This window comes from Pseudopipra pipra, chromosome 2, assembly GCF_036250125.1.
Source record: "Pseudopipra pipra isolate bDixPip1 chromosome 2, bDixPip1.hap1, whole genome shotgun sequence".
Classification (NCBI taxonomy): domain Eukaryota; kingdom Metazoa; phylum Chordata; class Aves; order Passeriformes; family Pipridae; genus Pseudopipra; species Pseudopipra pipra.
In genome coordinates, this window is record NC_087550.1 from 116,936,904 (window position 1) to 116,953,504 (window position 16,601).

The window sequence follows — 16,601 nt, forward strand, 5'->3', positions numbered from 1 at the left end:
GAATTAAAATCACTGCAGGAACCTGAACCAGAAAATATCCTCAATTAAAAAAAAGAGTCCGTTGAAGTAAAAAGAAAGACACAAAAATAACCTGAAAAAGTAACAAGGCAGTTATTTACCAGAGGGAGTTTCTGGAAAGGATGGGATCTGGGAGAGGGGTTGGTTTTCCCAGCAGAAGCACCGCGGCCCTTTGGCCACCAGAGGGGGGCTGGAGCTCGGGAAAGATTCTCCTTACCTGGAGCTTCCCGGGAAACTCCTGCTTTCCTTGAGTGCCCTGGCTGCTCAATCCCCAGGGAATGGGCCCTCTCAGGAGCAAAGGGGTTTGTAACTCGTTAGTAACCAACTGGTGGACACTTGCACCCAAAAAAAATCACTTTTAGGGCACCGAATAAGTTCCTTTTAGGCTGTGGAAAGCTGGAGCAGCAAAGCTGAGCCCACTGTCCAGCCTGCTGATGGTCCTGGTGTTGGGAAAAACCAGGAACACAAAGCTTGGAGATCTAATTCTTGTCTGTTTAGACCTAATTCTCATCTGTTTGACTGGATGTGAGCCACTGCACTAAAAAGATCTACCCTTTAAGAATTAAACTCCCTGTATCTGCCAGAGTTACCTTTTCCCTCCTCCTATTTTTATGGCCGTGTCAGATCAATCAAATCTTCTCCAACAGACATTCAGCCTTTTGCTGCATGTTAAAAACAGGATCTTCTTAAGGATCAGAAGCAGCATTGGAGAAAAGGAGGCTCAGGGGGGACCTTCTGGCTCTGCAACAAGAAGGGGGGCCAGGGGGGGTCGGGCTCTGCTGCCAGGGAACAAGGGACAGGAGGAGAGGGAACGGCCTCCAGCTGTGCCAGGGGAGGCTCAGGTTGGACATCAGGAGGAATTTGTTGCTGGAAAGGGTGGTGAGGCCTTGGCAGGGGCTGCCCAGGGAGGTTTGGAGTGCCCAGCCCTGGAGGTGTCCCAGGAAGAACTGGATGTGACACTCAGTGCCCTCACCCACAGAAAGTCACATCTTTTATGAGAAAAAAACAATAAGAGTTTGAATCAAGATGAACTAGAGCTGGAAAAGGGCAACTCTAAGAGAAACAAGGGATTTGTTTAGGTCTAGAGCAGATCTGACCCACCAGCATGAAGATCTCAGCTGGACTGGGTTGTGCAGATCAGATCAATGCAAAGACAAAAAGCCACTGAGACTCCCCAGGAGGCTCCTACAGAACCTCCACTCCAACCAGGAACCTGCTCTGGAGAACTCTTGGTGGGACAAGAAGCACAAGAACTCAGAGGAGGACAGAGGCACATAGGACAAGTAGTCAGAAGACTTCAATGAACTGTCCACCGTGAAAGCCAAGGTGCTGAAAGGATAAAGAAGGGACAATTCTGAGCTGCTTGGGCACAGGACAACAAAGACTTCAAGGAGACAATTACAGGAAAATAGGAAAACAGAAGCTACAATGCAGAAAAAACCAAGATGGAGCTGGAAAACTAAGAACTGATTCTATAAAATAGAGTTAGTGGTGCAGAGACAGCTCCACTGCCATCACCAAGGTGTCCAGCTGATCCTTTCCTCCCATGGATAACATCCACACAACCTAAAATTCCCTGAGTTTGGCTTGAAAACACGACCAACCAAGCACTGATGTCACTAAAGCTCACACAGGGGGTGCCTGGTTGTAGCCCTGAAGTGCCTTGAAATGTTCAAGGAACCAGCAACTTTTCTCCTTGACTGACCAACCTCACTGGGGAGGTTTGGGGGCACCTTTAACCTAAAACAAGTCACAGAAAATACCTTTGTAGATCCTCAAGCTCAACACTGTTTATAGGAGCAGATTTACTCTTGCTACTGATTTGCTCTCACCAAAATACAAACATCCTTTGCCAGCTCCCTTCCCTCTGCCATTCTTTGTGGAGACCTTGCCATCAGAGATCTCCAAAGCCTGGTATCCAACATCCTGGCACTTGCTTTGACCATTCCCATCCTCTCTAATCCATTCCTCTCCCCACATAAGTGTCTTCCTACAGCACCAGAGAATCTCTTGATGCTCCTGGAGACTCCTCCACCTGTTCAAGACATCTTGAACCCAAGAACAGACCTGAATCTGGCAGCAACAAAAAACTTCATCCTCATGTGAAACTTGCCTCACGGTCTGCCCCAAATTTTGGACTTCTGGAGTTTAAGCTTTGGGACCAATCTGTGCTCAGGTCTCCACAACTGGGCTGTGCCATTTTGAAAAAATAACAGGATTCCCACTTATCCAGAGTCACAGCAGCTCCTGTGGCTACTGGCACTGTGGGGTAGGGAGCTCTTTCAGCTCTGGTAACTCAAAGGCAGGACAGAAGAAAGGCTGATCCTGACAGCTCAAAAGCAGCAGCATCCTAATCCCTGTGGCCATTTTACCCCCTTGCAACAGCAAGTAGTAAATCAGTAACAGTAAAACCTCAATGATAGCACAGCTTTAGATGTTGCTTTTTAAAAAAAAATAAAAAGAAAAAGTGTGTCTTGCCTAATAATATATTTTTGTGCAAACCTCTCTACTCCAAATACACCAAGCAGTGGCACTGCATTAAAACACTGTCCATGAGAACAAGTAATAAAGTAATTATATTCTAACAAGCAGCATCAAAATTAAAAAACCCCACTCTTATTAAACTCCCTTTAGAACTCTGCACTTGTAGCATTTTCTTAAAATAAGAGGAAATATTGTCTAAGTAGAAGAATCACAATAAATATGTACCAGATGTTTAAAAACAACTTCAAGGAACTTATTTGTCTACCCATCCTTAAAGAGTCAGGAGTTATTCAGTTCAAAAAATAAACAAAACAACAAAGCATTTAAAAAAAATAAATGTAGTTTATGGTTGTAAAACACATTAAACTGGAGAGGGACTTGGAGTGATAGGACAAGGAGGAACGGCCTTAAGCTGAAGGAGGGCAGGGTTAGGTGGGATATTGAGAAGGAATTCTTGGCTGGAAGGGTGGGGAGGGGCTGGGATAGAATTCCCAGAGAAGCTGTGGCTGCCCCATCCCTGGAAGTGTCCAAGGCCAGGTTGGAGCAACCTGGTCTAGTGGAAGGTGTCCCTGCCCATGGCAGGGGGTGGCACCGGACGATCTTTCAGATCCCTTCCAAGCCAAGCCATCCTGTGATTCCCTGGCTGTTATTCAGAGGAACTCATGACACCTGCAGGACCTTTGTGTGCCCCTCACCTGGTTTGTCAGTGGGAGTGGCTGCTCGAGCTGCTCAGCGTAGGATAAGGCAGAAACCTGCTGGTCACTGATGTTCTGCGGCCGCCGGTCACTGTACTGCTGATGGGAGTGGGACATCTGTCCAGCCATCTGAAGGCCAGCAGCATGGAATGAAAACGATGGTGCAAGCCGAACAGATGAAGGTTTGCATGCTGAAGTCTCTCCTCCTGCAAAGACAAGGGGAGGTTTTGAATGGTTGGAGAGGGTTTCCCTTCGTGTCGCGGAGCTCGGCGGTTTTTTCCGTACGCCGAAGTTTTGAGAGGCAGGGAACCCAGAAATCAGCCTGGTGGGAAAGATTAACTTTCAGGAGGGCTGAGAGGGGCTTTTCGTGAGGGCATGGAGTGACAGGACAAGGGGAATGGCTTCAAATTCAATGATAGTTGGTTTAGATGGGATATTGGGAAGAAATTCTTGGCTGTGAGGGTGGGGAGGCCCTGGCACAGGTTGCCCAGAGAAGCTGTGGCTGCCCCTGGATCCCTGGAAGTGTCCCAGGCCAGGTTGGATAAACTTGGAGCAACCTGGGCTGGTGGAAGGTGTCCCTGCCCATGGCAGGGGGTTGGATCTGGATGATCTTTAAGGTCCCTTCCAACCCAACCCATCCCATCACTCGAATCCTTTTCTCACACCTCCAACTACGTGTCACAAGCAGAATTTGACAGGGGTTATTTTCAAACATAGGAATTTTGTGTGTGGATTCCACAAAAAGCCAGAAAAACACCCAAGCTGTGCCTCTCAGGGTTGCTCCCAGCAACTTTCTGACTGACTGTGCCAAAAGAAAAGTAGAGGCAGTGCCCAGTCTCAGCAACTCGTCTTTTGGGACATGGATTAGGGGGGATTCTGCTGGGATTGGAGGATCCTGAAGGTCCCTTCCAACCTTGATGATTCTGGGATTCCCTGCCCTCTGTGTCTGTGCCTCCCTGCAAACAAACAGCAGCTGCAATCTCAAAGCAGAATTATTGGTAAAGATTAAATTTAGAAGGAAGGTGTTAAACAGCCAAGCACCTGACCAGGGAAGGGAAATCCCCATTTCCTTTACAAGCAAAACCCTGCAAGGAAATAGAAGCAGTAGAAAACAGCAGATGAACTAAGATCATCAATTTGGGCTTTCTTAAAAATAACTATGTCAAGAAAAAAAAAATAAAACATTGAAAATTATACTGAATCATTGACTCAGCCCTGTCAGGGCAACAGAACTGCATGGGATGAAATCAAACATCATTTTACACTGATTATACACAAATACATTCAATAAAGAAGTCAAAATACTATTCAAACAGCTATACAGGAGAAAGGCTGTATATAGGATAATTATTGTGACTTTAAAAGGGGTGAAATACCCACTGCCAGGCCACTGGTGTTTTCCTCCAGAGCAATAATGATGTTATATATGAAATGATGAAATTACATATATATAATGATGAGATATAGAAAAACCCCTTTTTTTGGTGTGAATTATTGTGCCTCTGATAACAGGATAAAGCTTCGAAATGGTCTTAGAAATGAAAATAAAATAAATTCCTGACTACACCATTTTAAGTTAACACTGCACAGAAAATTACTTTTAACTCTTCTGTAAAATGTCCATTCAAAACTGAGAAGCAGAGTTAATCTTCCATCTCTAGAGCCTGATAAATTTAGTGTACAGTTACTTTTCAATATATACTGAACAATCCTGTAAGAATGGAAGAGCATATGTGAGACATCCTCCAGGATCTCTACTTTCTGCTCTTTTAATTCTTGAAAAAAACCCATAATCTCACTTAGCAACATCTTGGTGACTGAAGTAAAAGTCAAAACAATATTTAAATCAGACAGTCAAAAATACCATTAATCTAGATTGGAGCCAGTTACTTTAAAAGGTTTATTTCTTGTATTTTTTTACCCCAAGCCACAGGTTTACAACAGACAGATATCTGGCAAATTACACAACTTAAGAAAAACAAATTTAATTTTTGAAGGTTCTGCACTTGGATCCCTAAAAAGCAGAAACTCACATATGTGCACCCAAAAATCCTGGTAGTGTGGGGTTCTCATTTACAGTTTGACTTTATAGGACCTTCTGACACTCTGAAAATCCCAACAAATCTGAGGATAAACTGAATAATACCAACCTGAAAGCACTACACACACTTAAAATAAAAAAGTAAAGTAGGAAAGTATCACAAATATAATTATCCCACAGAAGAGCAGCTGTAAATCCAAGATTTCAGTTCCACTTGAAGCTTTCCATGCTTGCACACCCCGTCCCTCCCAAGTCCATTTTATTCATTCTGTTTAAATTTTTGGGGAGATTTGCTGTTTGTGCTTCACAAACAGGTCCCTGTTTGTTTGGAGTGAAGTCCCCCACAAAATGAGATGTCAACAGACACGAATCCAAACCGTATCCCACGGGAAGTCCCCCACAAAAAGTGATGTCAGCGGAGGAGAACCCAAACCACGTCCAACGAGAACCTTTCTCTAAACCAGAAAAATAAAGGGGTTTCACCCCAAATCTCAGGGCCATGAGGAGACACAAGAGCCTGAGCAGGGGAGGACATGAAGGATGACAAGGAGATGGTGGGAATTGGCCAACTCATCCCAAAGAAAGGCACTTCAGTCATCTCCTGATGGTGGCACCAACCCTCGCCCGCGTCAGTGACAAGCAACAACCACCCGGGTCAAAAGTTGAAGATCTGCAACCACCAGGAGCAGCAGCCAAGGAATTCCATGTTTACAACTTCTTCCTGTCCCTGAAATGAAGGCACTGGAGTTCATGGACTTGTTGCTGAGAGCAGCACTGGCTATCAACAAAAACAAGCCCTGATGAAATACCTGCCCTTGCCACATCTCAGACTTTGCTCCCTGACACCTGCAATCCCACCCCGGGACATCTAATCCCAAGGGAACACTCAAACTGCCTGGAAACACCTGGTGACAGGTCAGGAAGAAATGAGGGGAGAAAGAAGAACTTTCTTTAGAATAGAAATCTTGACCTCCTTTAGTTTTAGGTCGAGGAGTCGCTCCAGAAATGGGGACATTTGTGTGCACCCATTAATTGAGGTTCACAAACCCTCTGGTGGCTCAGAGATTGATTTTTGGCTCATAAAGGAGAGTTCTAGACATCCAAAAAGGTAAGTGATCTGCTGGCCACCACGGGAGGACTAAAACCCACATCCAGAACTTCCACAGGATAGAAATATCTAAGGAACAAGGTGCAGTCAATCACTGATTTTCCTTTCTGAGCTCTGCAAGTTCAAGTGATCACAGGTTCTAAAACAGTGACAGAAAACTAAAAGTATGCCAAGATCTCTATACATTGAGAGATTATGGATTGGGAGTGAGTGGAATTATCTTACAAATAGGCCTGACCTGATGTTAGTTTAGGGATGGCATAAAAATGTACACCTTTATGTATATTTGCACTCAAAAGGTTCCCAGCCCAGAACTACCTGGAAATAGAGACACTGTTGGGTTTATTGCTTTAAAGCATCATCTGAACAGAGTGGGAGAAGTTCAAGAATGTATTTATTTATTTGGTGAGGATGGGAAATACTTTTCTCCTTCAAAATGGCTTTGTTTCAAATGGATTTCTTTTTAAAGGATGTTTTATGGATACCCCACCCCTGGAAGTGTCCAAGGCTGGGTTGGACAGGGCTTGGAACAACCTGGGACAGTGGAAGGTGTCCCTGCCCATGGCAGGGGGTGGAACTGGATGATCTTTAAGGTCCTTTCAACCCAAACCATCCTGTGATTCCATGACTTTTCCAAGCATCACAGAAATCATTAACTCCAAGCAGAAAAACTACTTGATGTGGTGGTTATTGAAGAGTCTATAAATAAACTACAGTTGGTTTAACACGGGACAATTTTGGGGTACAATTCAAAAACCCAACACAGTTTTTCAGGACTCAATTTCCTACCTCATCCATTTGAGATTCCGTTATTCCCATGCTGACAAGAGTCCACATAACTCATTTAGACATCAAATCTCCTCCCAAAAGAGGTATCTTAAGGTCACCAAGTGGTAAAACCAAAGCAAGGCACAAACATTCACCAACTCACAGGGAAGAGCTGCAGGTGACTCTCTTCCACCCCAAGAGGGGATCACTATTCCTGAAAAAATGGGTGGATTGTGCTCCAAACACAACTGCTCATGGAACAGGGCAACCAGCTCCAGGTGGCCCTGTCAGGTGACCTCCAAAGGTCTCCTCCAGCCTCAATGTGTCCATGTTTCTGTGCCACAAAAGTCAGCAGAAAGGAAGTGTCAGGATTTCTCTCTCGGAATCAGGAGCTGCTGGAGCAGCTCCTCTGTCATGTGGGACTTCACCTGAAAATCCCCACAGCAATTAGATGGGGTTTTTGCATTTCTGTCACTCATTAAAGATATACTTTGCTTCTTTAGGTGTCTCTGTGACTCTCTTTGTCCCTCTGTCACAGCTCTACCCAAGTATTCTATTGAGGTATATTCATAGTGAAAGATAAAAAAGGAGGCAAAGTCAGACAAAAATCATGAGAACATTGAAAAAGTGACATTTCCTTAACATGTCTTCGTACCTACTTACCCCACAACTAAAAATAAAACCCAAGAAAGGACCAGTTTAACTGTTTTGACCCTGGGAGATATTCAGGTTTGCCTCTGGGACTGACAAAAGCATCTTCCAAGTGCAGCAGCTGATCTGGATTTCATGACACCAGGAGATACAGAATTACTTTGCTGATAACACCCCTTGGCAACAGCCTTAAAAACACCTCCCTGCCCACTGACTGCTGGGCAGGATGGAGAAGGTAAAGCAGTGAAAGTCCCACCAGCATTTATATAAAACTTTTAGAAGGCCAAATGTAGGAATTCCCCGTGGTTGAGAACTTACCACTAACAATGGTAACAATCCTTGGGGTTTTTCCATCCCTGGAAGTGTCCAAGGCCAGGTTGGACGGGGTTTGGAGCAACCTGGGCTAGTGGAAAGTGTCCCTGCCTGTGGCAGGGGGTGGGATGGATGAGCTTTAAAGCCCTTCCAACCCAAACCATTCTGTTTCTGTGATCTCAGGTTTTTAAGGATGAAACTTTCTCCTCTGCACGACTCACTTCTTCAACGTTTTCCCTCTAAAGGTCATTCATTGTTTTGCCCTGAAATGTTTTGAGCTTCCTTTCACCTCCTGCCCCATCCTCCCTTTCCCTGTCTGGGTCCTTCAGAGATATTCCCTCTCAGGGATATGTTGGAAGCTGAGTGAGAACCTGCCAGGAAACCCCACCAGAGAATAAAAGTGTGAACTGTTCACCACAACGGGGGTTCTCATTGCCACACTCAAGAGTTCAAGAGCTTGTGGACCAACACCACAGACCAAGAAGGGTGTTCTCACTGCACAGGACTGGTTCAGACTTCAAATCTTTTTATTTCCAGTCCCTGCTAAGCCACCACACATGAAGGTGTGCACCTTCTTGCTTGTATTTGAATTAATGGCTGTGAAAACAGCCAAATGTCTCCTCAAAGAAGATCCTGTGTTAGTCAAGGAACTGTACAACCCTCTCCCTTCATGTAACAGCCACATTTTTTTTTTTGCAAAGTGAATTGTTTTGCAGAGTTCTGGTCCACCTTGTTTTTCCAAATCTATGGCTCAGTACCCATGAACATTGTGATACCTGGAAAAGTGAGGTTGATCCCTGCATTTCTTTAATAGCCAACCACCCCTGTGCTCTACCAGCACATCCCAAAGCAGACAGGGAGCAATCAGCAATGGAGACAAACACTTGTACCTGGAGAACTAACTCTCTGTTCAAAGAGAAGACAAGTCAGACCTACCAGAGCTCTGTCTGAGCATAATAAATGTCAACCACGGGGGATTTCAGAGTTGAGAACAATCATCTTTTAAGCAACAAGCAAATGCCAACCTGAACTCTCCGTGAACTGCTGCAACATTCCCTGCCCATTGTCCCCCTGCTCGGAGTTCAAAATGACCACATGAGAACCTGGAGGTCCACGGACCTCACTCTGCTTGGGCTGGAGTGAGAAAAGCTGAGAGAACCCAGGGAAAAGCTGGGAGAACCCAGGGAACAAAGGGAAATTACCTGCAGCAGCTCCTGGAGAGCAAACAATCCCGTTATAAATATCCCACGGTAGTTCCTCCTCTGGAGGAACTAAATTATTGTGGAGGAGTTATTAAGAAAGGCCACTTGAGAAGTGATCCTACAATACCCATTCAGCCAACTTCCCTGCATGGAAAAGCCAAACACTGCCTTCTCTCACAGCAAAATTAAGGCCTAAACTTAGAAACATCCACCCTCTCCAATCCCATTCACTGGGCCAACACACCCCCGGATTCCTCCTGCTCGGGCTCTTCCCTGATGGACATTTAGGAAGGGACATAAAACTACTCCTGGGATCTTTTCCCAAAAAAACAGGCCAAGAGCAGGTTCATGGGCTGTTCTGACACTGCCTGTCCTGGCTCTGTTCTCCCCTGGAGGAGCTGCAGCAGGGGGTGGACTTTGGGCAGGGCTCGCACGTGGTCTGGGGGGTTTGTGCAGCCAGAGGACACCAGTTCCCTTTCCTGTGGAAAAAACTGTGGCTCAGACCTGGGACAGGGACAGGGACACACTGTGGGAAGTACCTTCAAAAAAACAAAAAAAAAAACACTCCAAAAATCTGATACCAGAAGGACCAAACGCTGGAATTCTCCCACAACAAGAGAAGGGAGTTTCTAAAACTCATTTAATCCACTGTCAACACCATAAAAATCTGTGTTCCATTAACATATAAATATTACTTTGAGGACACTCTGGAGAAACTCAGAGCTAAGAAAATGTTGTGAAAGTGAAACTACCCTTTTTTTTTTTTAAAATAAATGAAGCCTAAAATTCTCACCTAAAACCTCTGAACTTCCAAAGTCAAAATCAAGCTCTGTGACACCTCTGCTTTTACATCTCTGTTCTGGAGGAGCAGCTGCCTGAGGGCAGGTCTCAAAAACACCTCCAGCTCCACAGGTAAACAGGGAGAACTGAACCTATGGATGATCCTACACGCACCTAAAACCTCTGCCTATGTATGAAGTGGATTAAAAGGACATTAAAATGAAGAGTGCCGGGCACAGAAATTAGGAAACAGCAGAATCCTTCCCCAGCTTTAATTCAGTGCCTCCATGTCAATAAGTTATGATACTGTTTAGCTCCATGAATGCCCTGTTTGTTTTGAGGGGCAGAATGGAAGCACAGCTCACTCAATAGGTGGCCGTACAATAGATCTTTTTATTTCCATTGTATTTAACATAATATCCCTTGACACCCCTTCAAACCATGCTCCAAATAAAATTATTCCTGGCTGCATATATATTCTATAGAGTGGGCATTGTTTTTGTATCCTTGGAATTCACAAACAGCAGTTTCCTTCTGTAATATTCTGGATTTTCTGCAGAAAAACAGGGAGACACGGGATAAACACAGAAGGGTTCCACGACTTTGAACCTCTAACTTTGAATATACAGAATGTGAAAGGCTTTAAAAACACGAGGAACACATACCAGGAGGTAAATCTCCGTTTTACAGAGCTCCACAGAGGAGCAGCTTTAAAGGTTAGGTAAAAAAAAACCACCTTTTTTTGACACACTGCCCTCCTGGGATCCTCCAGGAGAGGATATCCAAGGATTTGGAGAAGAAACAGTCACAACCGTGCAACTGTATTTACACAACAAAATAGTTATTATTGACAGGTTTATGTTTTTCTAATTTTATCTTCTAATTTAATATTAAATATTTATTATTAAAAATTAGTATTCTTCAGGAGTTTTCCTGCCACATCCCAACTCTTCATCCCAAACCACGGGTCAAACTCCAGTGGTTCGGCTGCTGATCCAACCCAAGGTGGTATTTGTTTATAGCATATCAAATGAAACTCAATATCTCAGCAATCAACACTTTATTATTGAATATTTAATAAACCAGATTTAAAGGAGAGGTTTCAAAACTGAAAAATACGAATTATTCAAATACTCCAAAGAATAAACCACTGATTTTCCAGAGGTCACCGGTGCCAGTGGAAATGTGCCGAGGTTGAGCTTCTGATGCTTCTTTTTTCTCTCCTCCTCCTCATTTATGTGTATTTTATGATTGTATGCAGTTATTCTAAGGTTTGGGAGTTTGCTAATTCAATGAAAAGCCTGACATTTTAAAAAGAGGGAATACAAAGGAGAGGGAAAAACGGAGATCTGCTTTTTTATGATCATGGTGGAAGTTGGAAGAACCACAGAAACATGAAGGCTGGAAAAGACCTCCAAGATCATCAAGTCCAGCCCTTGATCCAACAAATAAAACAAAGCAGAATCAAAGAATAAAGTGTGAATATCATTCCCAACACAGGTTTTCCAACAACTAAATTCCAACTATGCATCCTTATTTAATCTTGCTGAAAGACCCCCACCTGTCCCTCAGTTCCCAGTGAAAACCAGAACACTGGTGATACACAAAGTTCTGTCAAACTCAGTAAATAAGGAGAAAAATACCTTATAAACCACGACAGGCTCACAACACAACAGAAATTTGGTGACATAAAGTTTAAATTGACACGACTTTTTCATTAAACATGTTCTAAACTCACACTTCAGAAGGCTGCAAACAAACTCCAAGTACACACAAATTATATTTTATCTTAGTTTTCAGCTTCCAAAATGCACTGGGAATCATTAAGTTTCCCTATGAAAAGGTTTGCTCGAAGAGCAATTAAATTTATCTCTGCTGAACCTCAAGTTTTCTGTCAAAAATTAAAATTCCACCAAAGTAAAAATCAGATTTAATCAAAAATCTGCTGGCAAAAGGAATTTCCACAGTTACCAGTGGTATCAAACCTCAGATATATATTGATACTTAGGCTAAGGGGAAGGAAAAAAAGCAAAAAATAACATGGAATGTAGCTGGATTTACTCAGTTAAATAATTCAGTAACCTTCCAGTCAGTTTTACTGAGTTGGATAGAGGGAATGTAAGTAGTTATGGAAAGAAAGCCCAGGAATTGGACACTAAGGAAGGCAGAGGGAGGGAGTGGGGAACAGGACTGAAGAAGGAAAAGTGATCCAGGACTGAACAGGAGAAAAGGCAGGTTTGGAAACGAGGAGAAAAAAATCAAAATAAAAAAAGAAACAGCTACAGATGCAGATTTAAGCAGCAGGATATATTTTAAGATCGGATTCCCCAATATTCTTAGGCAGGAATGCTGTACAGGGAAGGAAAAGAGCCGGACTCAACTTACAGCTGAGGGGGGTGGTTGGGGGTTTATTTTTTGTCTGGGGTGGGGGGGGATGTGAAAACCCCGTTTTTGAAAGGTAAATGTGTGTGTATTCCATGAATAAAGCTGGACTCGACTGACAGCTGAGGGGGGTGGTTGGGGTGTTTTTGGTCTGTGGGGGGGATGTGAAAACACCTTTTTTGAAAGGTAAGTGTCCGTGTGTTCCATGAAAAAAGCCTAACAAGCTACAGCTGAGGGGGGTTGTTTTCGTCTGGGGTGGGGTCCGTGAAAACACCATTTTTAAAAGGTAAGCGTTAGTGTGCGTTCCATAAATAGACGATTCCATATCCACCCCGGCTCCAGATCCCTGTCCCGGACACGGGGGGAAAGGGGAGTGACATCCAAGCCGGACTGACACCCAACCTCGCTTCATCAGCGTGTGTCCCCCGCCCCCGGCCGTGCTTTCTGCGGGGGCCACTTTCAGGCGCTTTAACTAAAAACCAACAAAATAAATAAATAAATCGACAAATAAATAAAATAAAACGGAAATAATGAAGTTGCCCGGCGAGGGGAAGTTCCCTGGGGGGGAAGCGCCCGAGGCCAGGTTGGACGGGGTGGAGCGGGAGAGGCCGGCGGGGCGGCCGGCGGTGCCCAGCCCCGAGGCGCTGAGGGGCCGTGCGGTGGCGGCGGGAGCCGGTTCCCGGTTTTCCATGGAAGCGGGAGCCGCTTTTCCCGGCTCCCCTCACGCCGCTGCCGCGGCGCCCCAGCAACAGCGCCTCATTAGCATAGCCTACCACGGCCCGCCCGCCCTGATTGGCGCAGCCGCCCGGCGCGCCCGCCAATGGCGGCGCGCTATGCAAATGACCGCGCTCAGTTGCCAGGGCAGAGCTGCCGCCGGGCGTCCAATGGGAGCGGGATCCATAAACAAGGAGCGCGATTGAGCTTTGTCACATTTTCAAGGCGCTGTTAACACTTTCAAGTTTAGGGCGAAATTAGCTCCATCTCCCGAGGATCAGCCTCATGTTCTACATTTCACCCCCACAGCAAGGGCAGGGCGGCGCAGCCATGATACACGGGATTATGGATAAGCGCCGCGCATAGGATTCCAACTTCCCTGCCCGGCTCCGGGACGCCTTCGCCAGGGCTGGGATGCTCAAAAAGCGTATCCCGACGCTTCCCCGAGTGGGAGCTCGCTCGGCTGCGATCCTTCCGAGGGCTCTGAAAAGCTGTAAAGGTCCCTTTCACTGCCTTAAGTCAGGTCACCTCCTAAAATTCCAGGCTACTCCTGTCCTTCCCTTTTTCCACAGGACATGAATTTCTGTTTAATTTCTGTTCCATTTGCTTGGTTTTAACCCTAAAGAAAGACCATCCTTTATTATTATTATTATTATTATTATTATTATTATTATTATTATTATTATTATTATTATTATTATTATTATTCACCCCCCCGGCAGATTTTAAGCAAACGAATTCCAGCTCCTCCGACCACCGGTAAAAAGGACTGAAGCATCCTAGGAGAAATAAGCCAATTTTTTGCCACCGATTTAAAGGAAAATCAGGTTATCTGGCAGAACATTCGGGTCTGTGCCTGTGACTGTGTGGATCCATGGAGGAGCAGAGCAGCCACTGACCAGCATCGCTTCCAAGGCTCCTCTCCTCGGGAGATCCCCTTCCCACGGGCACGGCTGTGGGTTTGGAAAACCGGCGTCTGGAAATGCAAAGACTGACAGACTTACTCTGGAAGCCACTCCAGGAGTTCCACAGATCCCTCTTTACGCCGTGGCGGCCGCGGCGATGCCGATCCCGATCCCGGGCATGTTTTTACTCCACTTTCCCAGCCCCCAGCGATGTGGAAGCGCTGCTGCGATTCCCTCACCTGGGAGCGGGGTGGGGGGGGGTGCTTCCTGTTCTCCAGTGCCTCTGGAAGGTGCCTGGCACCGGGAACAGACCCCTCCTGCCCAGGGGCACCCCGGGTACGGGGTGGGAAGCCCCGGCAGCCCCTGGATCCCCCCAGGATCCTGACGGGACCTTCCCTGCGCCGCTCACCTGGCTGGTGGATAAAGAGGGGGGAAGGTCCCTGTTCTCCGTGGATCCCTGTGACGCTCCAAACTTTCCAGATCGGAACCACAGAACCTGCTTTTCCCAAGTTCCACAGCCCGGTGCCAACGGGAATTAAAAGTTTTACCGGCTCCCTCCTTTAGAAAACGTAACAACTTCATCTTGGACCTTTTATCAGCAGGAAAAGCACTGAAATATTTCCTTTGACGCCCTAAAACATGCAAATATCTCAGTGTGTGCACCCCCAAAAATCAGTGCCGTCTATTCTTTATCTCCTGACAGCTTTTTTAACTAAAATATTGCTTTTTAGCCCATCTTCCCAAGCCCTGCAGCAGAGCAGCCACGCAGGGAGCAGGAGCAGCGTTATCCCAACACGGGCTTACAAGATTTTCCAGGCAATCCCGACCGGGCCAGGACTTTGCAGCACTAATCCTTCTCCTGCTCTGCTCCCACTGTCCTTCCAGGGAAACACTTTTATCAGCAGCTAACTCAGAGTTTCTCGTGTTGGTGCAGCCTCCAGAGCGAGCAGAAATAACATTATGATTTTCAGTGCAAAACTAATTAAAGGTTGAATAAATTTCCTACATGGCAACATGTAAAACCATACAAGAAGTGGAAAGCACCCAATATTTTATTCCCAATCAATACCTGGCCTGAAGCCTAAACTTCCCTGTTCACATCCCACTGTTCAGTTGAACACAAGGTTACCATAAATACCATTTTTAAAGCTCTCCTTTAATCTGTTGTGCAAACACATATGTATTATAAAAAAAATAAAAATAAAATAAAATAAAGTAAAATTTAAAAAAAAGAAATCTTTTCCTATGCATGAAAACCATCGAGGGAAATTACTTGAATTATTCTATTTCCCATTTGCAGTTACTGAGGCACAAGATATATTTAAACAGTTGGTAGAGAAAAAATGGGAAGCATCTCCCATATCAATGTACAGCCAGCATGCCAAACCATTAATGTAAGAGCTAAACAAGGGCTGAATACATCATGTGCAATAGTCTCACATGATATAAATTATTCAATACCTGACCAAAGAGAACAGCTTTCAGGAGAGAGGGGGAGGATCTCAAAGTACTTCTGTAGTTTTGAATACATACAGTGTTGGGGATTGATGCAAAATCTTTCTAACTCTCTGCAAGTTAAAGAATCACATTGAATTTTCACAGGATTCTGTCTGTCCAACTCATGTTCTGGTGTTCACCATAAAGCTGGATTTCACCTATAATTGATGACATTTTAATTTCGACTTTAAAATAAAACCAACTTGCTTTTATAAAATCACAAGGGTGTATTTGCAGGTTTTCTATCCCCTCCTTCCACAGCCCTGTTGGTATCCCAAGTCTTTTTGCTCTCCCAATTCCAAACTGGCTGTGCCACACTTTATTTGGGATTGCTAGGCTGGCAAAAAATTAACATCTCACACACCTAATTCGTGTCAAACAGAAGCTTTTGGAGGATTTACACACACACAGAGAGGCTTTTTAAGCGAAAAACTGAACTACAAAAAAGTATCCACTGTTATAAATCACACCTGGATTATGGGGAATCTGCTGGTGTGATGATTCCAGGGAATTCCCTCCATGGCTGATTTCGTGGATGAATTTAAAGCAGTTCCTTTCATTTGAGCAGAAGTTCATAGCACATACTTAGTTTTGGCAACAAGCAGAGCAGTTCTGTTGCACTGGGAGGCATTACATTGTTTTATACTCTGTGCTAATAACACAAACTCTGATATAATTCCTATAAACCACAAGCCTTCCAAACTCCCAGGCTTGCTGGCCTTGGTAATCCATGTTATAGTTCATAAAAATAACAACATTCAAGGTTTCTCCTCACTCCAAAGTGGCCTGGAAGCACCGGAGCTACTCTATAAAGTCCTCACAGGCTGTAAATTGCAATTAAGGATCTCCCTGCTGTGTTCCCAATGATTTGATAACTGATATTCTCACACAGCCTTTTACAGACATCTCAAGCCAGGCCTGACAAGCTCCATTCACACTTCTCAAGTCCTTAAACAATAAATCACTCCCCAGTAAAAAGTTTTAATACTATTTCCATCTCTGCCTTACTGCTGGTCACAGAGAAGCCCAAATGAAACCAGAACT

General features: G+C 44.8%; 1 protein-coding gene across 2 annotated transcripts in view; it reads right to left on the bottom strand.

Moving 5' to 3' along the window:
• DYRK1A (dual specificity tyrosine phosphorylation regulated kinase 1A) overlaps window positions 1-16,601 on the bottom strand; it is a 72,225-nt gene that overhangs the window by 18,399 nt on the left and 37,225 nt on the right. For both annotated transcript variants that reach the window (XM_064647104.1, XM_064647103.1), the window contains exon 3: window positions 3,198-3,403. In XM_064647104.1, coding sequence (XP_064503174.1) covers window positions 3,198-3,403 — 206 coding nt within the window. The remainder of the gene's footprint in view (window positions 1-3,197; window positions 3,404-16,601) is intronic.